At 46.4% G+C, this 27,144-nt stretch overlaps 1 protein-coding gene and 1 long non-coding RNA gene across 4 annotated transcripts in view; one reads left to right on the top strand and one right to left on the bottom strand.

Annotated features, from left to right (window-relative positions):
• The window catches only part of cep126 (centrosomal protein 126), a 51,699-nt gene extending 42,586 nt beyond the window's left edge, over nucleotides 1–9,113 (top strand). For all 3 annotated transcript variants that reach the window (XM_052468723.1, XM_052468724.1, XM_052468722.1), the window contains 3 exons: nucleotides 7,920–8,207; nucleotides 8,352–8,416; nucleotides 8,538–9,113. In XM_052468723.1, the coding sequence (XP_052324683.1) occupies nucleotides 7,920–8,207; nucleotides 8,352–8,416; nucleotides 8,538–8,621 (437 nt within the window). In that variant the 3' untranslated portion in view covers nucleotides 8,622–9,113. The remainder of the gene's footprint in view (nucleotides 1–7,919; nucleotides 8,208–8,351; nucleotides 8,417–8,537) is intronic.
• LOC127908916 (uncharacterized) overlaps nucleotides 1–27,144 on the bottom strand; it is a 149,382-nt gene that overhangs the window by 68,131 nt on the left and 54,107 nt on the right. The gene's annotated exons all lie outside the window — the stretch shown is intronic.

The raw sequence follows: 27,144 nt of genomic DNA, 5'->3' as shown, positions 1-27,144 counted from the left end.
CTACCATTATCTATAGTTTACCATCTAGGTTGTCTATACCTGGTGGTAATACAGTCTGCTACCATTCTCTATTGTTTACCCTCTAGGTTGTCTATACCTGGTGGTAATACAGTCTGCTACCATTCTCTATAGTTTACCATCTAGGTTTTCTATACCTGGTGGTAATACAGTCTGCTACCATTCTCTATAGTTTACCATCTAGGTTGTCTATACCTGGTGGTAATACAGTCTGCTACCATTCTCTATAGTTTACCATCTAGGTTGTCTATACCTGGTGGTAATACAGTCTGCTACCATTCTCTATTGTTTACCATCTAGGTTGTCTATACCTGGTGGTAATACAGTCTGCTACCATTCTCTATAGTTTACCATCTAGGTTATCTATACCTGGTGGTAATACAGTCTGCTACCATTCTCTATAGTTTACCATCTAGGTTGTCTATACCTGGTGGTAATACAGTCTGCTACCATTCTCTATAGTTTACCATCTAGGTTGTCTATACCTGGTGGTAATACAGTCTGCTACCATTCTCTATAGTTTACCATCTAGGTTATCTATACCTGGTGGTAATACAGTCTGCTACCATTCTCTATAGTTTACCATCTAGGTTATCTATACCTGGTGGTAATACAGTCTGCTACCATTCTCTATAGTTTACCATCTAGGTTGTCTATACCTGGTGGTAATACAGTCTGCTACCATTCTCTATTGTTTACCATCTAGGTTGTCTATACCTGGTGGTAATACAGTCTGCTACCATTCTCTATAGTTTACCATCTAGGTTATCTATACCTGGTGGTAATACAGTCTGCTACCATTCTCTATAGTTTACCCTCTAGGTTGTCTATACCTGGTGGTAATACAGTCTGCTACCATTCTCTATAGTTTACCCTCTAGGTTATCTATATATCTGGTGGTAATACAGTCTGCTACCATTCTCTATAGTTTACCCTCTAGGTTGTCTATACCTGGTGGTAATATAGTCTGCTACCATTCTCTATAGTTTACCCTCTAGGTTATCTATATATCTGGTGGTAATACAGTCTGCTACCATTCTCTATAGTTTACCCTATAGGTTATCTATATCTGGTGGTAATACAGTCTGCTACCATTCTCTATAGATTACCCTCTAGGTTGTCTGTACCTGGTGGCTCATCATTATTGATGGATAACAATAGGTTTTCCACCTCTTCCACACAAACGTGACCACATTCAGAACAGCGATCCTTCTCTTTCATTATTAGATATTTTCTACAAAACTATGATGGCTCACTGTTCAGTGTTGTCATTTCACTTGTCAGTTTGTCCACTTTCCCAGGGAAATCGTGATTGAAATGATTGGCCACGGCCAAAGTTTGTGTTGTAATGATCTACGCTATTCCAAAGGTTTTTCCCATTGTGTTTTATATAATTCATCCTTATTTGGTCATATCATTTCTTGTTGTTTTTGTGATTTTTGTTTTGTTTACATTTCTCAATTTACTGTATGTCAACCAATCAGCTGAGCAGCCTAACTTGTTTGGCATCTCTTTTGCATCATTTATTTGAACAATTGTTTTCATTTTTTAGAAGCTTCCTCTTGAGAGGACAGCGAGTTGCTAATCGGTCAATGTTCTGATCGGCGATAGACACGTGGAGACAAAATACGCGTGTGTGTTGACTGTCTTTACTGTGTTGACTGTCTTTACTGTGTTGACTGTCTTTACTGTGTTGACTATCTTTACTGTGTTGACTGGCTTTACTGTGTTGACTGGCTTTACTGTGTTGACTGGCTTTACTGTGTTGACTGGCTTTACTGTGTTGACTGTCTACTGTGTTGACTGGCTTGACTGTGTTGACTGTCTTTACTGTGTTGACTGGCTTTACTGTGTTGACTGGCTTTACTGTGTTGACTGGCTTTACTGTGTTGACTGTCTTTACTGTGCTGAATGTCTTTACTGTGTTGACTGGCTTTACTGTGTTGACTGGCTTTACTGTGTTGACTGGCTTTACTGTGTTGACTGTCTTTACTGTGTTGACTGGCTTTACTGTGTTGACTGTCGACTGTGTTGACTGTCGACTGTGTTGACTGTCTTTACTGTGTTGACTGTCTTTACTGTGCTGAATGTCTTTACTGTGTTGACTGGCTTTACTGTGTTGACTGGCTTTACTGTGTTGACTGGCTTTACTGTGTTGACTGTCTTTACTGTGTTGACTGTCTTTACTGTGTTGACTGGCTTTACTGTGTTGACTGGCTTTACTGTGTTGACTGTCGACTGTGTTGACTGTCTTTACTGTGTTGACTGGCTTTACTGTGTTGACTGTCGACTGTGTTGACTGGCTTGACTGTGTTGACTGTCTTTACTGTGTTGACTGGCTTTACTGTGTTGACTGTCTTTACTGTGTTGACTGGCTTTACTGTGTTGACTGTCTTTACTGTGCTGAATGTCTTTACTGTGTTGACTGGCTTTACTGTGTTGACTGGCTTTACTGTGTTGACTGTCGACTGTGTTGACTGTCGACTGTGTTGACTGTCTTTACTGTGTTGACTGTCTTTACTGTGTTGACTGGCTTTACTGTGTTGACTGTCGACTGTGTTGACTGTCTTTACTGTGTTGACTGTCTTTACTGTGTTGACTGTCTTTACTGGCTTGCTGTGTTGATGTCTTTACTGTGTTGACTGGCTTTACTGTGTTGACTGGCTTTACTGTGTTGACTGGCTTTACTGTGTTGACTGTTTTTACTGTGTTGACTGGCTTTACTGTGTTGACTGTCGACTGTGTTGACTGTCGACTGTGTTGACTGTCTTTACTGTGTTGACTGGCTTTACTGTGTTGACTGTCTTTACTGTGTTGACTGGCTTTACTGTGTTGACTGGCTTTACTGTGTTGACTGGCTTTACTGTGTTGACTGGCTTTACTGTGTTGACTGGCTTTACTGTGTTGACTGTCGACTGTGTTGACTGTCTTTACTGTGCTGAATGTCTTTAAAGTGTTGACTGTCTTTACTGTGTTGACTGTCTTGACTGTGTTGACTGTCTTTACTGTGTTGACTGTCTTGACAGTGTTGACTGTCTTTACTGTGTTGACTGTCTTTACTGTGTTGACTGTCTTTACTGTGTTGACTGTCTTGACAGTGTTGACTGTCTTTACTGTGTTGACTGTCTTTACTGTGTTGACTGTCTTGACAGTGTTGACTGTCTTTACTGTGTTGACTGGCTTTACTGTGTTGACTGTCTTTACTGTGTTGACTGGCTTTACTGTGTTGACTGGCTTTACTGTGTTGACTGTCTTTACTGTGTTGACTGGCTTTACTGTGTTGACTGTCTTTACTGTGTTGACTGGCTTTACTGTGTTGACTGTCTTTACTGTGTTGACTGGCTTTACTGTGTTGACTGGCTTTACTGTGTTGACTGGCTTTACTGTGTTGACTGGCTTTACTGTGTTGACTGGTTTTACTGTGTTGACTGTCTTTACAGTGTTGACTGTCTTTACTGTGTTGACTGTGTTGACTGGCTTTACTGTGTTGACTGGCTTTACAGTGTTGACTGTCTTTACTGTGTTGACTGTCTTTACTGTGTTGACTGTGTTGACTGGCTTTACTGTGTTGACTGGCTTTACTGTGTTGACTGGCTTTACTGTGTTGACTGGCTTTACTGTGTTGACTGTCTTTACTGTGTTGACTGGCTTTACTGTGTTGACTGTATTTACTGTGTTGACTGGCTTTACTGTGTTGACTGGCTTTACTGTGTTGACTGGCTTTACTGTGTTGACTGTCTTTGCTGTGTTGACTGTCTTTACAGTGTTGACTGTCTTTACTGTGTTGACTGTCTTTACAGTGTTGACTGTCTTTACTGTGTTGACTGTCTTTATTGTGTTGACTGTCTTTACAGTGTTGACTGTCTTTACTGTGTTGACTGTCTTTACTGTGTTGACTGTGTTGACTGGCTTTACTGTGTTGACTGGCTTTACAGTGTTGACTGTCTTTATTGTGTTGACTGTCTTTACTGTGTTGACTGTGTTGACTGGCTTTACTGTGTTGACTGGCTTTACTGTGTTGACTGGCTTTACTGTGTTGACTGTCTTTACTGTGTTGACTGTGTTGACTGGCTTTACTGTGTTGACTGGCTTTACTGTGTTGACTGGCTTTACTGTGTTGACTGGCTTGACTGTTTACTGTGTTGACTGGCTTTACTGTGTTGACTGGCTTTACTGTGTTGACTGTGTTGACTGGCTTTACAGTGTTGACTGGCTTTACTGTGTTGACTGGCTTTACTGTGTTGACTGTCTTTACTGTGTTGACTGGCTTTACTGTGTTGACTGTCTTTACTGTGTTGACTGTGTTGACTGGCTTTACTGTGTTGACTGTCTTTACTGTGTTGACTGGCTTTACTGTGTTGACTGTGTTGACTGGCTTTACTGTGTTGACTGGCTTTACTGTGTTGACTGGCTTTACTGTGTTGACTGGCTTTACTGTGTTGACTCTCTTGACTGTGTTGACTGTGATACTATGTTGACTGCCTTTACTGTGTTGACTGTGATTATATATTTGTTGACCTTGATGTCTATGTAGACTGCGATGACTGTGTTGTCTGTGTTGACTATACTGACTGTGTTGTCTGTGTTGACTATACTGACGGTGTTGTCTGTGTTGACTATACTGACGGTGTTGTCTGTATTGACTATACTGACGGTGTCTGTGTTGACTATACTGACGGTGTCTGTGTTGACTATACTGACGGTGTTGTCTGTATTGACTATACTGATGGTGTTGTCTGTGTTGACTATACTGACGGTGTTGTCTGTGTTGACTATACTGACGGTGTTGTCTGTATTGACTATACTGACGGTGTTGTCTGTATTGACTATACTGACGGTGTTGTCTGTATTGACTATACTGACGGTGTTGTCTGTATTGACTATACTGACGGTGTTGTCTGTATTGACTATACTGACGGTGTCTGTATTGACTATACTGACGGTGTTGTCTGTGTTGACTATACTGACGGTGTCTGTATTGACTATACTGACGGTGTTGTCTGTGTTGACTATACTGACGGTGTTGTCTGTATTGACTATACTGACGGTGCCTGTATTGACTATACTGATGGTGTTGTCTGTGTTGACTATACTGACGGTGTTGTCTGTATTGACTATACTGACGGTGTTGTCTGTATTGACTATACTGACGGTGTTGTCTGTGTTGACTATACTGATGGTGTTGTCTGTGTTGACTGTACTGACGGTGTTGTCTGTGTTCACTATACTGACGGTGTTGTCTGTGTTGACTATACTGACGGTGTTGTCTGTATTGACTATACTGACGGTGTTGTCTGTGTTGACTATACTGACGGTGTTGTCTGTATTGACTATACTGACGGTGTTGTCTGTGTTGACTATACTGACGGTGTCTGTGTTGACTATACTGACGGTGTTGTCTGTATTGACTATACTGACGGTGTTGTCTGTATTGACTATACTGACGGTGTTGTCTGTATTGACTATACTGACGGTGTTGTCTGTATTGACTATACTGACAGTGTCTGTATTGACTATACTGACGGTGTTGTCTGTGTTGACTATACTGACGGTGTTGTCTGTATTGACTATACTGACGGTGTTGTCTGTATTGACTATACTGACGGTGTTGTCTGTATTGACTATACTGACGGTGTTGTCTGTATTGACTATACTGACGGTGTTGTCTGTATTGCCTATACTGACGGTGTCTGTATTGACTATACTGACGGTGTTGTCTGTATTGACTATACTGACGGTGTTGTCTGTATTGACTATACTGACGGTGTCTGTATTGACTATACTGACGGTGTTGTCTGTGTTGACTATACTGACGGTGTTGTCTGTATTGACTATACTGACGGTGTTGTCTGTATTGACTATACTGACGGTGTTGTCTGTATTGACTATACTGACGGTGTTGTCTGTATTGACTATACTGACGGTGTTGTCTGTATTGACTATACTGACAGTGTTGTCTGTATTGACTATACTGACGGTGTTGTCTGTGTTGACTATACTGACGGTGTTGTCTGTATTGACTATACTGACGGTGTTGTCTGTATTGACTATACTGATGGTGTTGTCTGTATTGACTATACTGACAGTATTGTCTGTGTTGACTATACTGACGGTGTTGTCTGTATTGACTATACTGACGGTGTTGTCTGTGTTGACTATACTGATGGTGTCTGTATTGACTGTACTGACGGTGTTGTCTGTGTTGACTATACTGACGGTGTCTGTGTTGACTATACTGACGGTGTCTGTATTGACTATACTGACGGTGTTGTTTGTATTGACTATACTGACGGTGTTGTCTGTATTGACTATACTGACGGTGTTGTCTGTGTTGACTATACTGACGGTGTCTGTATTGACTATACTGACGGTGTCTGTATTGACTATACTGACGGTGTCTGTATTGACTATACTGACGGTGTTGTCTGTATTGACTATACTGACGGTGTTGTCTGTATTGACTATACTGACGGTGTCTGTATTGACTATACTGACGGTGTCTGTATTGACTATACTGACGGTGTTGTCTGTATTGACTATACTGACGGTGTTGTCTGTGTTGACTATACTGACGGTGTTGTCTGTGTTGACTATACTGACGGTGTTGTCTGTATTGACTATACTGACGGTGTCTGTATTGACTATACTGACGGTGTCTGTATTGACTATACTGACGGTGTTGTCTGTGTTAACTATACTGACGGTGTTGTCTGTGTTGACTATACTGACGGTGTTGTCTGTGTTGACTATACTGACGGTGTTGTCTGTGTTGACTATACTGACGGTGTTGTCTGTGTTGACTATACTGACGGTGTTGTCTGTGTTGACTATACTGACGGTGTTGTCTGTATTGACTATACTGACGGTGTTGTCTGTATTGACTATACTGACGGTGTTGTCTGTGTTGACTATACTGACGGTGTTGTCTGTGTTGACTATACTGACGGTGTTGTCTGTATTGACTATACTGACGGTGTCTGTATTGACTATACTGACGGTGTTGTCTGTGTTGACTATACTGACGGTGTTGTCTGTATTGACTATACTGACGGTGTTGTCTGTGTTGACTATACTGACGGTGTTGTCTGTGTTGACCATACTGACGGTGTTGTCTGTATTGACTATACTGACGGTGTTGTCTGTGTTGACTATACTGACAGTGTCTGTGTTGACTATACTGACGGTGTCTGTATTGACTATACTGACGGTGTTGTCTGTATTGACTATACTGACGGTGTTGTCTGTGTTGACTGTACTGATGGTGTTGTCTGTGTTGACTATACTGACGGTGTTGTCTGTATTGACTATACTGACGGTGTCTGTATTGACTATACTGACGGTGTTGTCTGTGTTGACTATACTGACGGTGTTGTCTGTGTTGACTGTACTGATGGTGTTGTCTGTGTTGACTATACTGACGGTGTTGTCTGTGTTGACTATACTGACGGTGTTGTCTGTGTTGACTATACTGACGGTGTTGTCTGTGTTGACTATACTGACGGTGTTGTCTGTATTGACTATACTGACGGTGTTGTCTATGTTGACTATACTGACGGTGTTGTCTGTGTTGACTATACTGACGGTGTTGTCTATGTTGACTATACTGACGGTGTTGTCTGTGTTAACTATACTGACGGTGTTGTCTGTGTTGACTATACTGACGGTGTTGTCTGTGTTGACTATACTGACGGTGTTGTCTGTGTTAACTATACAGACGGTGTTGTCTGTGTTGACTATACTGACGGTGTTGTCTGTGTTAACTATACAGACGGTGTTGTCTGTGTTGACTATACTGACGGTGTCTGTATTGACTATACTGACGGTGTTGTCTGTATTGACTATTTTGACAGTTGTGACTGTGTGGTCTGTGCTGACTGGATTGACTGTGCTTTTTGGTTCAGAGTATGCAGAAGTGGAGGCCCACAGTGAAGGCCTGCTGGCAGACAGTGATATAGCCAAGGAGACGGTGCCATCCCAGAGGCTAGAGCCAGGTGGAGGTCACAGCCAGCACCAGGGCCAATCGATCACTACCAGCCACAGCCAGGGGCACCAAGCCCGGGGGCACCAGGGGCACCAAGCCCGGGGGCACCAAGCCCAAGAGCAGGGCCAGGTCTCCACCATCACCAACATCTCCCTGGAGGAGCAGAAAGTGCTGCTGTCCCTGAATCGACTCAATCGTCGGCTGCAATGTGAGTACAACCCTGCAACGACCCCAACTTTGATCAAGCCTGTTACTGCCCGTGTCTAGGGACCCTAACCAGAGCCCAGAGTTTCCAGTGGTCTCGTCTCCACCCCCTACTCGCTCTCTGACATGATATTGTGATACATTGCAGATGTGCAGGCCTCAGCTGGAGGCAGCCCTGCAGACAAAGCTTTCCCGCGTGGTGAAGCGCCCTTTGTGAGTATCTCAGTGGTTCTGAAAGAATAAATGTTTGTACCAACACTTGTGATTGATTTGAATTAATTTGTTCGTTGTCTTTGAGTGTTGTTAAACATGACCGTTTCCTGTCTCCTCTCAGACAGAGGAAGGGACGGGTGCTGCCCACCGTAAACACCGCACGGTCTCCACCGACAACCGCCCGAGAACCCAGAGGAGATTCTGACACAACGGTCCAATATGGCCGCCTGAATGTCACTCTGTCAGCTTGTGCTTCACTCCAACCTTATACACACACTGCTGTTTATCTTTATAATGACCCTCCCCGAGTTTCAGCACCACCACTAACTCTCTCTGCTGGGATGAAGACTTCACAACCCAGGACTGTGAATAAGTCCATTATCAAATTACAGTACTTATATTGACTTATTTACACATTATAGTTTCAGTCTTATATACAGCCAGGCTTTGCTATTTCGTTTTGGCCTTTAATTGATAGAGATTATTTTTGTATTAAATAAATATATTTATTTTCCCGAAAAATTGTGCGGTGTGTGTGTGTACATATTGTACACAATGATTGTACACAATGTATTGTGTATCGTATTGGTATCATTGTATTGTACACAATGACACCAATAGGATTGTATACTGATGTGTGTCAGTGTGTAAACTAATCTTGATAATGATAAAGCAAAATAAAGTCATTCTGTCCTCACGTTTAGTTTTGTTCCGTGTCTGAAAGGTGACGTAGGCGCCGTTTGTTAGGGATTGTCCTCTAGGGGGGGTCACAAGTTACCTCTTGTCTAAAGGATGTTCATAAGATGTGAAACCCGTTTGTGTGATGCAACGTCAACAGTCTTTTCAATAACATTCAATTCAACTTGATCACAGGTGTGTTGATTGTTGTTGGGTGCCAGTTGATCACAGGTGTGTTGATTGTTGTTGGGGGCCAGTTGATCACAGGTGTGTTGATTGTTGTTGGGGGCCAGTTGATCACAGGTGTGTTGATTGTTGTTGGGGGCCAGTTGATCACAGGTGTGTTGATTGTTGTTGGGGGCCAGTTGATCACAGGTGTGTTGATTGTTGTTGGGTGCCAGTTGATCACAGGTGTGTTGATTGTTGTTGGGTGCCAGTTGATCACAGGTGTGTTGATTGTTGTTGGGTGCCAGTTGATCACAGGTGTGTTGATTGTTGTTGGGGGCCAGTTGATCACAGGTGTGTTGATTGTTGTTGGGGGCCAGTTGATCACAGGTGTGTTGATTGTTGTTGGGGGCCAGTTGATCACAGGTGTGTTGATTGTTGTTGGGTGCCAGTTGATCACAGGTGTGTTGATTGTTGTTGGGGGCCAGTTGATCACAGGTGTGTTGATTGTTGTTGGGGGCCAGTTGATCACAGGTGTGTTGATTGTTGTTGGGTGCCAGTTGATCACAGGTGTGTTGATTGTTGTTGGGGGCCAGTTGATCACAGGTGTGTTGATTGTTGTTGGGGGCCAGTTGATCACAGGTGTGTGTGTTGATTGTTGTTGGGTGCCAGTTGATCACAGGTGTGTGTGTTGATTGTTGTTGGGTGCCAGTTGATCACAGGTGTGTGTGTTGATTGTTGTTGGGGGCCAGTTGATCACAGGTGTGTTGATTGTTGTTGGGGGCCAGTTGATCACAGGTGTGTTGATTGTTGTTGGGTGCCAGTTGATCACAGGTGTGTGTGTTGATTGTTGTTGGGTGCCAGTTGATCACAGGTGTGTGTGTTGATTGTTGTTGGGGGCCAGTTGATCACAGGTGTGTTGATTGTTGTTGGGTGCCAGTTGATCACAGGTGTGTTGATTGTTGTTGGGGGCCAGTTGATCACAGGTGTGTTGATTGTTGTTGGGTGCCAGTTGATCACAGGTGTGTTGATTGTTGTTGGGTGCCAGTTGATCACAGGTGTGTTGATTGTTGTTGGGTGCCAGTTGATCACAGGTGTGTTGATTGTTGTTGGGGGCCAGTTGATCACAGGTGTGTTGATTGTTGTTGGGGGCCAGTTGATCACAGGTGTGTTGATTGTTGTTGGGTGCCAGTTGATCACAGGTGTGTTGATTGTTGTTGGGTGCCAGTTGATCACAGGTGTGTTGATTGTTGTTGGGTGCCAGTTGATCACAGGTGTGTTGATTGTTGTTGGGGGCCAGTTGATCACAGGTGTGTTGATTGTTGTTGGGGGCCAGTTGATCACAGGTGTGTTGATTGTTGTTGGGGGCCAGTTGATCACAGGTGTGTGTGTTGATTGTTGTTGGGTGCCAGTTGATCACAGGTGTGTGTTGATTGTTGTTGGGTGCCAGTTGATCACAGGTGTGTGTGTTGATTGTTGTTGGGGGCCAGTTGATCACAGGTGTGTTGATTGTTGTTGGGGGCCAGTTGATCACAGGTGTGTTGATTGTTGTTGGGTGCCAGTTGATCACAGGTGTGTGTGTTGATTGTTGTTGGGTGCCAGTTGATCACAGGTGTGTGTGTTGATTGTTGTTGGGGGCCAGTTGATCACAGGTGTGTTGATTGTTGTTGGGTGCCAGTTGATCACAGGTGTGTGTGTTGATTGTTGTTGGGGGCCAGTTGATCACAGGTGTGTGTGTTGATTGTTGTTGGGGGCCAGTTGATCACAGGTGTGTTGATTGTTGTTGGGTGCCAGTTGATCACAGGTGTGTTGATTGTTGTTGGGTGCCAGTTGATCACAGGTGTGTTGATTGTTTGTGGGGGCCAGTTGATCACAGGTGTGTTGATTGTTGTTGGGGGCCAGTTGATCACAGGTGTGTTGATTGTTGTTGGGGGCCAGTTGATCACAGGTGTGTGTGTTGATTGTTGTTGGGGGCCAGTTGATCACAGGTGTGTTGATTGTTGTTGGGTGCCAGTTGATCACAGGTGTGTTGATTGTTGTTGGGGGCCAGTTGATCACAGGTGTGTTGATTGTTGTTGGGGGCCAGTTGATCACAGGTGTGTGTTGATCACAGGTGTGTTGATTGTTGTTGGTTGTGCCAGTTGATCACAGGTGTGTGTGTTGATTGTTGTTGGGGGCCAGTTGATCACAGGTGTGTGTGTTGATTGTTGTTGGGGGCCAGTTGATCACAGGTGTGTTGATTGTTGTTGGGTGCCAGTTGATCACAGGTGTGTGTGTTGATTGTTGTTGATTGGGGCCAGTTGATCACAGGTGTGTTGATTGTTGTTGGGGCCAGTTGATCACAGGTGTGTGTGTCACAGGTGATTGATTGTTGTTGGGGCCAGTTGATCACAGGTGTGTTGATTGTTGTTGGGTGCCAGTTGATCACAGGTGTGTTGATTGTTGTTGGGGGCCAGTTGATCACAGGTGTGTGTGTTGATTGTTGTTGGGGGCCAGTTGATCACAGGTGTGTTGATTGTTGTTGGGGGCCAGTTGATCACAGGTGTGTTGATTGTTGTTGGGGGCCAGTTGATCACAGGTGTGTTGATTGTTGTTGGGTGCCAGTTGATCACAGGTGTGTTGATTGTTGTTGGGGGCCAGTTGATCACAGGTGTGTTGATTGTTGTTGGGGGCCAGTTGATCACAGGTGTGTTGATTGTTGTTGGGTGCCAGTTGATCACAGGTGTGTTGATTGTTGTTGGGGGCCAGTTGATCACAGGTGTGTGTTGATTGTTGTTGGGGGCCAGTTGATCACAGGTGTGTTGATTGTTGTTGGGTGCCAGTTGATCACAGGTGTGTTGATTGATTGTTGTTGGGGCCAGTTGATCACAGGTGTGTTGATTGTTGTTGGGGGCCAGTTGATCACAGGTGTGTTGATTGTTGTTGGGGGCCAGTTGATCACAGGTGTGTTGATTGTTGTTGGGTGCCAGTTGATCACAGGTGTGTTGATTGTTGTTGGGGGCCAGTTGATCACAGGTGTGTTGATTGTTGTTGGGTGCCAGTTGATCACAGGTGTGTGTTGTTGATTGTTGTCACAGGTGTGGGATTGTTGTTGGGTGCCAGTTGATCACAGGTGTGTTGATTGTTGTTGGGTGCCAGTTGATCACAGGTGTGTGTGTTGATTGTTGTTGGGGGCCAGTTGATCACAGGTGTGTTGATTGTTGTTGGGTGCCAGTTGATCACAGGTGTGTTGATTGTTGTTGGGGGCCAGTTGATCACAGGTGTGTTGATTGTTGTTGGGGGCCAGTTGATCACAGGTGTGTTGATTGTTGTTGGGTGCCAGTTGATCACAGGTGTGTTGATTGTTGTTGGGTGCCAGTTGATCACAGGTGTGTTGATTGTTGTTGGGTGCCAGTTGATCACAGGTGTGTGTGTTGATTGTTGTTGGGTGCCAGTTGATCACAGGTGTGTTGATTGTTGTTGGGTGCCAGTTGATCACAGGTGTGTTGATTGTTGTTGGGGGCCAGTTGATCACAGGTGTGTTGATTGTTGTTGGGTGCCAGTTGATCACAGGTGTGTTGATTGTTGTTGGGTGCCAGTTGATCACAGGTGTGTTGATTGTTGTTGGGGGCCAGTTGATCACAGGTGTGTTGATTGTTGTTGGGTGCCAGTTGATCACAGGTGTGTTGATTGTTGTTGGGGGCCAGTTGATCACAGGTGTGTTGATTGTTGTTGGGTGCCAGTTGATCACAGGTGTGTTGATTGTTGTTGGGGGCCAGTTGATCACAGGTGTGTTGATTGTTGTTGGGTGCCAGTTGATCACAGGTGTGTTGATTGTTGTTGGGGGCCAGTTGATCACAGGTGTGTTGATTGTTGTTGGGTGCCAGTTGATCACAGGTGTGTTGATTGTTGTTGGGGGCCAGTTGATCACAGGTGTGTTGATTGTTGTTGGGTGCCAGTTGATCACAGGTGTGTTGATTGTTGTTGGGTGCCAGTTGATCACAGGTGTGTTGATTGTTGTTGGGGGCCAGTTGATCACAGGTGTGTTGATTGTTGTTGGGTGCCAGTTGATCACAGGTGTGTTGATTGTTGTTGGGTGCCAGTTGATCACAGGTGTGTTGATTGTTGTTGGGTGCCAGTTGATCACAGGTGTGTTGATTGTTGTTGGGTGCCAGTTGATCACAGGTGTGTTGATTGTTGTTGGGGGCCAGTTGATCACAGGTGTGTTGATTGTTGTTGGGTGCCAGTTGATCACAGGTGTGTTGATTGTTGTTGGGTGCCAGTTGATCACAGGTGTGTTGATTGTTGTTGGGTGCCAGTTGATCACAGGTGTGTTGATTGTTGTTGGGGGCCAGTTGATCACAGGTGTGTTGATTGTTGTTGGGTGCCAGTTGATCACAGGTGTGTTGATTGTTGTTGGGGGCCAGTTGATCACAGGTGTGTTGATTGTTGTTGGGTGCCAGTTGATCACAGGTGTGTTGATTGTTGTTGGGGGCCAGTTGATCACAGGTGTGTTGATTGTTGTTGGGGGCCAGTTGATCACAGGTGTGTTGATTGTTGTTGGGTGCCAGTTGATCACAGGTGTGTTGATTGTTGTTGGGGGCCAGTTGATCACAGGTGTGTTGATTGTTGTTGGGTGCCAGTTGATCACAGGTGTGTTGATTGTTGTTGGGGCCAGTTGATCACAGGTGTGTTGATTGTTGTTGGGTGCCAGTTGATCACAGGTGTGTTGATTGTTGTTGGGGGCCAGTTGATCACAGGTGTGTTGATTGTTGTTGGGTGCCAGTTGATCACAGGTGTGTTGATTGTTGTTGGGGGCCAGTTGATCACAGGTGTGTTGATTGTTGTTGGGGCCAGTTGATCACAGGTGTGTTGATTGTTGTTGGGGCCAGTTGTCACAGGTGTTTGATTGTTGCCAGTTGATCACAGGTGTGTTGATTGTTGTTGGGGGCCAGTTGATCACAGGTGTGTTGATTGTTGTTGGGGCCAGTTGATCACAGGTGTGTTGATTGTTGTTGGGGGCCAGTTGATCACAGGTGTGTTGATTGTTGTTGGGTGCCAGTTGATCACAGGTGTGTTGATTGTTGTTGGGGCCAGTTGATCACAGGTGTGTTGATTGTTGTTGGGTGCCAGTTGATCACAGGTGTGTTGATTGTTGTTGGGGGCCAGTTGATCACAGGTGTGTTGATTGTTGTTGGGTGCCAGTTGATCACAGGTGTGTTGATTGTTGTTGGGGGCCAGTTGATCACAGGTGTGTTGATTGTTGTTGGGGGCCAGTTGATCACAGGTGTGTTGATTGTTGTTGGGGGCCAGTTGATCACAGGTGTGTTTGATTGTTGATTGTTGTTGGGGCCAGTTGATCACAGGTGTGTTGATTGTTGTTGGCCAGTTGATCACAGGTGTGTTGATTGTTGTTGGGTGCCAGTTGATCACAGGTGTGTTGATTGTTGTTGGGGCCAGTTGATCACAGGTGTGTTGATTGTTGTTGGGTGCCAGTTGATCACAGGTGTGTTGATTGTTGTTGGGGGCCAGTTGATCACAGGTGTGTTGATTGTTGTTGGGTGCCAGTTGATCACAGGTGTGTTGATTGTTGTTGGGTGCCAGTTGATCACAGGTGTGTTGATTGTTGTTGGGGCCAGTTGATCACAGGTGTGTTGATTGTTGTGTTGATTGGGGCCAGTTGATCACAGGTGTGTTGATTGTTGTTGGGGCCAGTTGATCACAGGTGTGTGTGTTGATTGTTGTTGGGTGCCAGTTGATCACAGGTGTGTTGTTGATTGTTGTTGGGTGCCAGTTGATCACAGGTGTGTTGTTGTGTTGATTGTTGTTGGGTGCCAGTTGATCACAGGTGTGTTGATTGTTGTTGGGGCCAGTTGATCACAGGTGTCACAGGTGTGTTGATTGTTGTTGGGGGCCAGTTGATCACAGGTGTGTGTGTTGTTGGGTGCCATTGTTGTTGGGTGCCAGTTGATCACAGGTGTGTGTGTTGATTGTTGTTGGGGGCCAGTTGATCACAGGTGTGTTGATTGTTGTTGGGTGCCAGTTGATCACAGGTGTGTTGATTGTTGTTGGGGGCCAGTTGATCACAGGTGTGTTGATTGTTGTTGGGGGCCAGTTGATCACAGGTGTGTTGATTGTTGTTGGGGGCCAGTTGATCACAGGTGTGTTGATTGTTGTTGGGGGCCAGTTGATCACAGGTGTGTTGATTGTTGTTGGGTGCCAGTTGATCACAGGTGTGTTGATTGTTGTTGGGGGCCAGTTGATCACAGGTGTGTTGATTGCTGTTGGGTGCCAGTTGATCACAGGTGTGTTGATTGTTGTTGGGGTGCCAGTTGATCACAGGTGTGTTGATTGTTGTTGGGTGCCAGTTGATCACAGGTGTGTTGATTGTTGTTGGGTGCCAGTTGATCACAGGTGTGTTGATTGTTGTTGGGGGCCAGTTGATCACAGGTGTGTTGATTGTTGTTGGGGGCCAGTTGATCACAGGTGTGTTGATTGTTGTTGGGGGCCAGTTGATCACAGGTGTGTTGATTGTTGTTGGGGGCCAGTTGATCACAGGTGTGTGTGTTGATTGTTGTTGGGTGCCAGTTGATCACAGGTGTGATTGTTGTTGTGTTGATTGTTGTTGATTGTTGTTGCCAGTTGATCACAGGTGTGTGTGTTTGATTGTTGTTGGGTGCCAGTTGATCACAGGTGTGTTGATTGTTGTTGGGGGCCAGTTGATCACAGGTGTGTTGATTGTTGTTGGGGGCCAGTTGATCACAGGTGTGTTGATTGTTGTTGGGGCCAGTTGATCACAGGTGTGTTGATTGTTGTTGGGTGCCAGTTGATCACAGGTGTGTTGATTGTTGTTGGGTGCCAGTTGATCACAGGTGTGTTGATTGTTGTTGGGGGCCAGTTGATCACAGGTGTGTTGATTGTTGTTGGGGGCCAGTTGATCACAGGTGTGTTGATTGTTGTTGGGTGCCAGTTGATCACAGGTGTGTTGATTGTTGTTGGGTGCCAGTTGATCACAGGTGTGTTGATTGTTGTTGGGTGATCACAGTTGATCACAGGTGTGTTGATTGTTGTTGGGGGCCAGTTGATCACAGGTGTGTTGATTGTTGTTGGGGGCCAGTTGATCACAGGTGTGTTGATTGTTGTTGGGGCCAGTTGATCACAGGTGTGTTGATTGTTGTTGGGTGCCAGTTGATCACAGGTGTGTGTGTTGATTGTTGTTGGGTGCCAGTTGATCACAGGTGTGTTGTTGTTGGGTGCCATTGTTGTTGGGGGCCAGTTGATCACAGGTGTGTTGATTGTTGTTGGGTGCCAGTTGATCACAGGTGTGTTGATTGTTGTTGGGGCCAGTTGATCACAGGTGTGTTGATTGTTGTTGGGTGCCAGTTGATCACAGGTGTGTGTGTTGATTGTTGTTGGGTGCCAGTTGATCACAGGTGTGTGTGTTGATTGTTGTTGGGGGCCAGTTGATCACAGGTGTGTTGATTGTTGTTGGGTGCCAGTTGATCACAGGTGTGTTGATTGTTGTTGGGGGCCAGTTGATCACAGGTGTGTTGATTGTTGTTGGGTGCCAGTTGATCACAGGTGTGTTGATTGTTGTTGGGTGCCAGTTGATCACAGGTGTGTTGATTGTTGTTGGGTGCCAGTTGATCACAGGTGTGTTGATTGTTGTTGGGTGCCAGTTGATCACAGGTGTGTTGATTGTTGTTGGGGGCCAGTTGATCACAGGTGTGTTGATTGTTGTTGGGGGCCAGTTGATCACAGGTGTGTGTGTTGATTGTTGTTGGGGGCCAGTTGATCACAGGTGTGTTGATTGTTGTTGGGGCCAGTTGATCACAGGTGTGTTGATTGTTGTTGGGGGCCAGTTGATCACAGGTGTGTTGATTGTTGTTGGGGCCAGTTGATCACAGGTGTGTTGATTGTTGTTGGGGTTGGCCAGTTGATCACAGGTGTGTTGATTGTTGTTGGGGGCCAGTTGATCACAGGTGTGTTGATTGTTGTTGGGGGCCAGTGATCACAGTTGATCACAGGTGTGTTGATTGTTGTTGGGTGCCAGTTGATCACAGGTGTGTTGATTGTTGTTGGGTGCCAGTTGATCACAGGTGTGTTGTGTTGATTGTTGTTGGGGGGCCAGTTGATCACAGGTGTGTTGTTGATTGTTGTTGGGGCCAGTTGATCACAGGTGTGTTGATTGTTGTTGGGTGCCAGTTGATCACAGGTGTGTTGTTGTTGGGGCCAGTTGATTGTTGTTGGGGGGGCCAGTTGATCACAGGTGTGTTGATTGTTGTTGGGTGCCAGTTGATCACAGGTGTGTTGATTGTTGTTGGGGGCCAGTTGATCACAGGTGTGTTGATTGTTTGATCACAGGTGTGTTGATTGTTGTTGGGTGCCAGTTGATCACAGGTGTGTTGATTGTTGTTGGGGGCCAGTTGATCACAGGTGTGTTGTTGATTGTTGTTGGGGGCCAGTTGATCACAGGTGTGTTGATTGTTGTTGGGTGCCAGTTGATCACACAGGTGTGTTGATTGTTGTTGGGGGCCAGTTGATCACAGGTGTGTTGATTGTTGTTGGGTGCCAGTTGATCACAGGTGTGTTGATTGTTGTTGGGGGCCAGTTGATCACAGGTGTGTTGATTGTTGTTGGGTGCCAGTTGATCACAGGTGTGTTGATTGTTGTTGGGGGCCAGTTGATCACAGGTGTGTTGATTGTTGTTGGGTGCCAGTTGATCACAGGTGTGTTGATTGTTGTTGGGGGCCAGTTGATCACAGGTGTGTTGATTGTTGTTGGGTGCCAGTTGATCACAGGTGTGTTGATTGTGTGTTGGGTTGTTGGGGGCAGTTGATCACAGGTGTGTGTGTTGATTGTTGTTGGGGGCCAGTTGATCACAGGTGTGTTGATTGTTGTTGGGTGCCAGTTGATCACAGGTGTGTTGATTGTTGAGTTGATCACAGGTGTTGTTGATTGTTGTTGGGGGCCAGTTGATCACAGGTGTGTTGATTGTTGTTGGGTTGATCACAGGTGTGTTGATCAGTTGATCACAGGTGTGTGTGTTGATTGTTGTTGGGGGCCAGTTGATCACAGGTGTGTTGATTGTTGTTGGGTGCCAGTTGATCACAGGTGTGTTGATTGTTGTTGGGGCCAGTTGATCACAGGTGTGTTGATTGTTGTTGGGGGCCAGTTGATCACAGGTGTGTTGATTGTTGTTGGGTGCCAGTTGATCACAGGTGTGTTGATTGTTGTTGGGGGCCAGTTGATCACAGGTGTGTTGATTGTTGTTGGGTGCCAGTTGATCACAGGTGTTGTGTTGATTGTTGTTGGGTGCCAGTTGATCACAGGTGTGTTGATTGTTGTTGGGTGCCAGTTGATCACAGGTGTGTTGATTGTTGTTGGGGCCAGTTGATCACAGGTGTGTTGATTGTTGTTGGGTGCCAGTTGATCACAGGTGTGTTGATTGTTGTTGGGGGCCAGTTGATCACAGGTGTGTTGATTGTTGTTGGGTTGCCAGTTGATCACAGGTGTGTTGATTGTTGTTGGGGGCCAGTTGATCACAGGTGTGTTGTGATTGTTGTTGGGTGCCAGTTGATCACAGGTGTGTTGATTGTTGTTGGGTGCCAGTTGATCACAGGTGTGTTGATTGTTGTTGGGGGCCAGTTGATCACAGGTGTGTTGATTGTTGTTGGGTGCCAGTTGATCACAGGTGTGTTGATTGTTGTTGGGTGCCAGTTGATCACAGGTGTGTTGATTGTTGTTGGGTGCCAGTTGATCACAGGTGTGTTGATTGTTGTTGGGTGCCAGTTGATCACAGGTGTGTTGATTGTTGTTGGGGGCCAGTTGATCACAGGTGTGTTGATTGTTGTTGGGTGATCCAGTTGATCACCAGGTCACAGTGTGTGATTGTTGTTGGGGGCCAGTTGATCACAGGTGTGTTGATTGTTGTTGGGTGCCAGTTGATCACAGGTGTGTTGATTGTTGTTGGGGGCCAGTTGATCACAGGTGTGTTGATTGTTGTTGGGTGCCAGTTGATCACAGGTGTGTTGATTGTTGTTGGGGGCCAGTTGATCACAGGTGTGTTGATTGTTGTTGGGTTGTTGTTGGGTGCCAGTTGATCACAGGTGTGTTGATTGTTGTTGGGGGCCAGTTGATCACAGGTGTGTTGATTGTTGTTGGGGGCCAGTTGATCACAGGTGTGTTGATTGTTGTTGGGGGATCACAGTTGATCACAGGTGTGTTGATTGTTGTTGGGGGCCAGTTGATCACAGGTGTGTTGATTGTTGTTGGGGGCCAGTTGATCACAGGTGTGTTGATTGTTGTTGGGGGCCAGTTGATCACAGGTGTGTTGATTGTTGTTGGGGGCCAGTTGATCACAGGTGTGTTGATTGTTGTTGGGGGCCAGTTGATCACAGGTGTGTTGATTGTTGTTGGGGCCAGTTGATCACAGGTGTGTTGATTGTTGTTGGGTGCCAGTTGATCACAGGTGTGTTGATTGTTGTTGGGGGCCAGTTGATCACAGGTGTGTTGATTGTTGTTGGGGGCCAGTTGATCACAGGTGTGTTGATTGTTGTTGGGTGCCAGTTGATCACAGGTGGGTGTTGATTGTTGTTGGGGGCCAGTTGATTGTTGTTGGGGTTGGGTTGCCAGTTGATCACAGGTGTGTTGATTGTTGTTGGGTGCCAGTTGATCACAGGTGTGTTGATTGTTGTTGGGGGCCAGTTGATCACAGGTGTGTTGATTGTTGTTGGGTGCCAGTTGATCACAGGTGTGTTGATTGTTGTTGGGTGCCAGTTGATCACAGGTGTGTTGATTGTTGTTGGGGGCCAGTTGATCACAGGTGTGTTGATTGTTGTTGGGTGCCAGTTGATCACAGGTGTGTTGATTGTTGTTGGGGGCCAGTTGATCACAGGTGTGTTGATTGTTGTTGGGTGCCAGTTGATCACAGGTGTGTTGATTGTTGTTGGGGGCCAGTTGATCACAGGTGTGTTGATTGTTGTTGGGGGCCAGTTGATCACAGGTGTGTTGATTGTTGTTGGGGGATCCAGTTGATTGTTGTTGGGGGCAGGTCACAGGTGTTGATTGTTGTTGGGTGCCAGTTGATCACAGGTGTGTTGATTGTTGTTGGGGGCCAGTTGATCACAGGTGTTGTGTTGATTGTTGTTGGGTTGGGGCCAGTTGATCACAGGTGTGTTGATTGTTGTTGGGGGCCAGTTGATCACAGGTGTGTTGATTGTTGTTGGGGGCCAGTTGATCACAGGTGTGTTGATTGTTGTTGGGGCCAGTTGATCACAGGTGTGTTGATTGTTGTTGTGATCACAGGTGTGTTGATTGTTGTTGGGGCCAGTTGATCACAGGTGTGTTGATTGTTGTTGGGGCCAGTTGATCACAGGTGTGTTGATTGTTGTTGGGGGCCAGTTGATCACAGGTGTGTTGATTGTTGTTGGGGGCCAGTTGATCACAGGTGTGTTGATTGTTGTTGGGTGCCAGTTGATCACAGGTGTGTTGATTGTTGTTGGGTGCCAGTTGATCACAGGTGTGTTGATTGTTGTTGGGGCCAGTTGATCACAGGTGTGTTGATTGTTGTTGGGGCCAGTTGATCACAGGTGTGTGTTGATTGTTGTTGGGGGCCAGTTGATCACAGGTGTGTTGATTGTTGTTGGGGGCCAGTTGATCACAGGTGTGTTGATTGTTGTTGGGTGCCAGTTGATCACAGGTGTGTGTTGATTGTTGTTGGGGGCCAGTTGATCACAGGTGTGTTGATTGTTGTTGGGGGCCAGTTGATCACAGGTGTGTTGATTGTTGTTTGTTGGGGCCAGTTGATCACAGGTGTGTTGATTGTTGTTGGGGGCCAGTTGATCACAGGTGTGTTGATTGTTGTTGGGGGCCAGTTGATCACAGGTGTGTTGATTGTTGTTGGGGGCCAGTTGATCACAGGTGTGTGATTGTTGTTGGGGCCAGTTGATCACAGGTGTGTTGATTGTGTTGGGGGCCAGTTGATCACAGGTGTGTTGATTGTTGTTGGGTGCCAGTTGATCACAGGTGTGTGTGTTGATTGTTGTTGGGGCCAGTTGATCACAGGTGTGTTGATTGTTGTTGGGTGCCAGTTGATCACAGGTGTGTTGATTGTTGTTGGGGGCCAGTTGATCACAGGTGTGTGTGTTGATTGTTGTTGGGTGCCAGTTGATCACAGGTGTGTGTTGTTGATTGTTGTTGGGTGCCAGTTGATCACAGGTGTGTTGATTGTTGTTGGGGGCCAGTTGATCACTGGTGGTGTGTGTGTTGATTGTTGTTGGGGGCCAGTTGATCACAGGTGTGTTGATTGTTGTTGGGGCCAGTTGATCACAGGTGTGTTGATTGTTGTTGGGGGCCAGTTGATCACAGGTGTGTTGATTGTTGTTGGGGGCCAGTTGATCACAGGTGTGTTGATTGTTGTTGGGTGCCAGTTGATCACAGGTGTGTTGATTGTTGTTGGGGGCCAGTTGATCACAGGTGTGTTGATTGTTGTTGGGGGCCAGTTGATCACAGGTGTGTGTGTTGATTGTTGTTGGGTGCCAGTTGATCACAGGTGTGTTGATTGTTGTTGGGTGCCAGTTGATCACAGGTGTGTTGATTGTTGTTGGGGGCCAGTTGGTGTGTTGATCACAGTTGTCACAGTGTTGATTGTTGTTGGGTGCCAGTTGATCACAGGTGTGTTGATTGTTGTTGGGTGCCAGTTGATCACAGGTGTGTTGATTGTTGTTGGGGGCCAGTTGATCACAGGTGTGTTGATTGTTGTTGGGTGCCAGTTGATCACAGGTGTGTTGATTGTTGTTGGGTGCCAGTTGATCACAGGTGTGTTGATTGTTGTTGGGTGCCAGTTGATCACAGGTGTGTTGATTGTTGTTGGGGGCCAGTTGATCACAGGTGTGTTGATTGTTGTTGGGTGCCAGTTGATCACAGGTGTGTTGATTGTTGTTGGGGGCCAGTTGATCACAGGTGTGTTGATTGTTGTTGGGTGCCAGTTGATCACAGGTGTGTTGATTGTTGTTGGGGGCCAGTTGATCACAGGTGTGTTGATTGTTGTTGGGGGCCAGTTGATCACAGGTGTGTTGATTGTTGTTGGGTGCCAGTTGATCACAGGTGTGTTGATTGTTGTTGGGGGCCAGTTGATCACAGGTGTGTTGATTGTTGTTGTTGGGGCCAGTTGATCACAGGTGTGTTGATTGTTGTTGGGGGCCAGTTGATCACAGGTGTGTTGATTGTTGTTGGGTGCCAGTTGATCACAGGTGTGTTGATTGTTGTTGTGTGCCAGTTGATCACAGGTGTTTGTGCCAGTTGATCACAGGTGTGTTGATTGTTGTTGGGTGCCAGTTGATCACAGGTGTGTTGATTGTTGTTGGGTGCCAGTTGATCACAGGTGTGTTGATTGTTGTTGGGTGCCAGTTGATCACAGGTGTGTTGATTGTTGTTGGGGGCCAGTTGATCACAGGTGTGTTGATTGTTGCTGGGTGCCAGTTGATCACAGGTGTGTTGATTGTTGTTGGGGGCCAGTTGATCACAGGTGTGTGGGTTGATTGTTGTTGGGGGCCAGTTGATCACAGGTGTGTGTGTTGATTGTTGTTGGGGGCCAGTTGATCACAGGTGTGTTGATTGTTGTTGGGGGCCAGTTGATCACAGGTGTGTTGATTGTTGTTGGGTGCCAGTTGATCACAGGTGTGTTGATTGTTGTTGGGGGTTGATTGTTGTTGGGGGCAGTTGATCACAGGTGTGTTGATTGTTGTTGGGTGCCAGTTGATCACAGGTGTGTTGATTGTTGTTGGGGGCCAGTTGATCACAGGTGTGTGTGTTGATTGTTGTTGGGGGCCAGTTGATCACAGGTGTGTGTGTTGATTGTTGTTGGGGGCCAGTTGATCACAGGTGTGTTGATTGTTGTTGGGGGCCAGTTGATCACAGGTGTGTTGATTGTTGTTGGGTGCCAGTTGATCACAGGTGTGTTGATTGTTGTTGGGGGCCAGTTGATCACAGGTGTGTTGATTGTTGTTGGGGGCCAGTTGATCACAGGTGTGTTGATTGTTGTTGGGTGCCAGTTGATCACAGGTGTGTTGATTGTTGTTGGGGGCCAGTTGATCACAGGTGTGTTGATTGTTGTTGGGGGCCAGTTGATCACAGGTGTGTTGATTGTTGTTGGGGGCCAGTTGATCACAGGTGTGTTGATTGTTGTTGGGGGCCAGTTGATCACAGGTGTGTTGATTGTTGTTGGGGGCCAGTTGATCACAGGTGTGTTGATTGTTGTTGGGGGCCAGTTGATCACAGGTGTGTGTGTTGATTGTTGTTGGGGGCCAGTTGATCACAGGTGTGTTGATTGTTGTTGGGGGCCAGTTGATCACAGGTGTGTTGATTGTTGTTGGGGGCCAGTTGATCACAGGTGTGTTGATTGTTGTTGGGGGCCAGTTGAGTGAGATTCAGTGTGTACGACTTGAACAGCAGACTCACTCACTGATTTAAGTGTGTCTCCAGTCAGCTTGCTGTTAACACTTCTACCTCTGTCCTCTGTCTCCAGTCAGCTTGCTGTTAACACTTCTACCTCTGTCCTCTGTCTCCAGTCAGCTTGCTGTTAACACTTCTACCTCTGTCCTCTGTCTCCAGTCAGCTTGCTGTTAACACTTCTACCTCTGTCCTCTGTCTCCAGTCAGCTTGCTGTTAACACTTCTACCTCTGTCCTCTGTCTCCAGTCAGCTTGCTGTTAACACTTCTACCTCTGTCCTCTGTCTCCAGTCAGCTTGCTGTTAACACTTCTACCTCTGTCCTCTGTCTCCAGTCAGCTTGCTGTTAACACTTCTACCTCTGTCCTCTGTCTCCAGTCAGCTTGCTGTTAACACTTCTACCTCTGTCCTCTGTCTCCAGTCAGCTTGCTGTTAACACTTCTACCTCTGTCCTCTGTCTCCAGTCAGCTTGCTGTTAACACTTCTACCTCTGTCCTCTGTCTCCAGTCAGCTTGCTGTTAACACTTCTACCTCTGTCCTCTGTCTCCAGTCAGCTTGCTGTTAACACTTCTACCTCTGTCTCCAGTCTGTCTCCAGTCAGCTTGCTGTTAACACTTCTACCTCTGTCCTCTGTCTCCAGTCAGCTTGCTGTTAACACTTCTACCTCTGTCCTCTGTCTCCAGTCAGCTTGCTGTTAACACTTCTACCTCTGTCCTCTGTCTCCAGTCAGCTTGCTGTTAACACTTCTACCTCTGTCCTCTGTCTCCAGTCAGCTTGCTGTTAACACTTCTACCTCTGTCCTCTGTCTCCAGTCAGCTTGCTGTTAACACTTCTACCTCTGTCCTCTGTCTCCAGTCAGCTTGCTGTTAACACTTCTACAGCTCTGTCCTCTGTCCTGTCTCCAGTCAGCTTGCTGTTAACACTTCTACCTCTGTCCTCTGTCTCCAGTCAGCTTGCTGTTAACACTTCTACCTCTGTCCTCTGTCTCCAGTCAGCTTGCTGTTAACACTTCTACCTCTGTCCTCTGTCTCCAGTCAGCTTGCTGTTAACACTTCTACCTCTGTCCTCTGTCTCCAGTCAGCTTGCTGTTAACACTTCTACCTCTGTCCTCTGTCTCCAGTCAGCTTGCTGTTAACACTTCTACCTCTGTCCTCTGTCTCCAGTCAGCTTGCTGTTAACACTTCTACCTCTGTCCTCTGTCTCCAGTCAGCTTGCTGTTAACACTTCTACCTCTGTCCTCTGTCTCCAGTCAGCTTGCTGTTAACACTTCTACCTCTGTCCTCTGTCTCCAGTCAGCTTGCTGTTAACACTTCTACCTCTGTCCTCTGTCTCCAGTCAGCTTGCTGTTAACACTTCTACCTCTGTCCTCTGTCTCCAGTCAGCTTGCTGTTAACACTTCTACCTCTGTCCTCTGTCTCCAGTCAGCTTGCTGTTAACACTTCTACCTCTGTCCTCTGTCTCCAGTCAGCTTGCTGTTAACACTTCTACCTCTGTCCTCTGTCTCCAGTCAGCTTGCTGTTAACACTTCTACCTCAGCTTGTCCTCTGTCTCCAGTCAGCTTGCTGTTAACACTTCTACCTCTGTCCTCTGTCTCCAGTCAGCTTGCTGTTAACACTTCTACCTCTGTCCTCTGTCTCCAGTCAGCTTGCTGTTAACACTTCTACCTCTGTCCTCTGTCTCCAGTCAGCTTGCTGTCTAACACTTCTACCTCTGTCCTCTGTCTCCAGTCAGCTTGCTGTTAACACTTCTACCTCTGTCCTCTGTCTCCAGTCAGCTTGCTGTTAACACTTCTACCTCTGTCTCCAGTCAGCTTGCTGTTAGTCAGCTTGCTGTTAACACTTCTACCTCTGTCCTCTGTCTCCAGTCAGCTTGCTGTTAACACTTCTACCTCTGTCTCCAGTCAGCTTGCTGTTAACACTTCTAACACTTCTACCTCTGTCCTCTGTCTCCAGTCAGCTTGCTGTTAACACTTCTACCTCTGTCTCCAGTCAGCTTGCTGTTAACACTTCTACCTCTGTCCTCTGTCTCCAGTCAGCTTGCTGTGAACACTTCTACCTCTGTCTCCAGTCAGCTTGCTGTTAACACTTCTACCTCTGTCTCCAGTCAGCTTGCTGTTAACACTTCTACCTCTGTCCTCTGTCTCCAGTCAGCTTGCTGTTAACACTTCTCTGTCCTCTGTCTCCAGTCAGCTTGCTGTTAACACTTCTACCTCTGTCCTCTGTCTCCAGTCAGCTTGCTGTTAACACTTCTACCTCTGTCCTCTGTCTCCAGTCAGCTTGCTGTTAACACTTCTACCTCTGTCCTCTGTCTCCAGTCAGCTTGCTGTTAACACTTCTACCTCTGTCCTCTGTCTCCAGTCAGCTTGCTGTTAACACTTCTACCTCTGTCCTCTGTCTCCAGTCAGCTTGCTGTTAACACTTCTACCTCTGTCCTCTGTCTCCAGTCTGCTTGCTGTTAACACTTCTCCCTCCACTGTCTCCAGTCAGCTGTCCTCTGTCTCCAGTCAGCTTGCTGTTAACACTTCTACCTCTGTCCTCTGTCTCCAGTCAGCTTGCTGTTAACACTTCTACCTCTGTCCTCTGTCTCCAGTCAGCTTGCTGTTAACACTTCTACCTCTGTCCTCTGTCTCCAGTCAGCTTGCTGTTAACACTTCTACCTCTGTCCTCTGTCTCCAGTCAGCTTGCTGTTAACACTTCTACCTCTGTCCTCTGTCTCCAGTCAGCTTGCTGTTAACACTTCTACCTCTGTCCTCTGTCTCCAGTCAGCTTGCTGTTAACACTTCTACCTCTGTCCTCTGTCTCCAGTCAGCTTGCTGTTAACACTTCTACCTCTGTCCTCTGTCTCCAGTCAGCTTGCTGTTAACACTTCTACCTCTGTCCTCTGTCTCCAGTCAGCTTGCTGTTAACACTTCTACCTCTGTCCTCTGTCTCCAGTCAGCTTGCTGTTAACACTTCTACCTCTGTCCTCTGTCTCCAGTCAGCTTGCTGTTAACACTTCTACCTCTGTCCTCTGTCTCCAGTCAGCTTGCTGTTAACACTTCTACCTCTGTCCTCTGTCTCCAGTCAGCTTGCTGTTAACACTTCTACCTCTGTCCTCTGTCTCCAGTCAGCTTGCTGTTAACACTTCTACCTCTGTCTCCAGTCCTCTGTCTCCAGTCAGCTTGCTGTTAACACTTCTACCTCTGTCCTCTGTCTCCAGTCAGCTTGCTGTTAACACTTCTACCTCTGTCTCCAGTCTGTCTCCAGTCAGCTTGCTGTTAACACTTCTACCTCTGTCCTCTGTCTCCAGTCAGCTTGCTGTTAACACTTCTACCTCTGTCCTCTGTCTCCAGTCAGCTTGCTGTTAACTGTCCTCTGTCTCCAGTCAGCTTGCTGTTAACACTTCTACCTCTGTCCTCTGTCTCCAGTCAGCTTGCTGTTAACACTTCTACCTCTGTCCTCTGTCTCCAGTCAGCTT

Source organism: Oncorhynchus keta, chromosome 18 (genome assembly GCF_023373465.1).
Source record: "Oncorhynchus keta strain PuntledgeMale-10-30-2019 chromosome 18, Oket_V2, whole genome shotgun sequence".
Taxonomy (NCBI): Eukaryota; Metazoa; Chordata; class Actinopteri; order Salmoniformes; family Salmonidae; genus Oncorhynchus; species Oncorhynchus keta.
The sequence above is the reverse complement of the archived record's forward strand: the minus strand, read 5'-3'. Positions and strand labels throughout refer to the sequence as shown.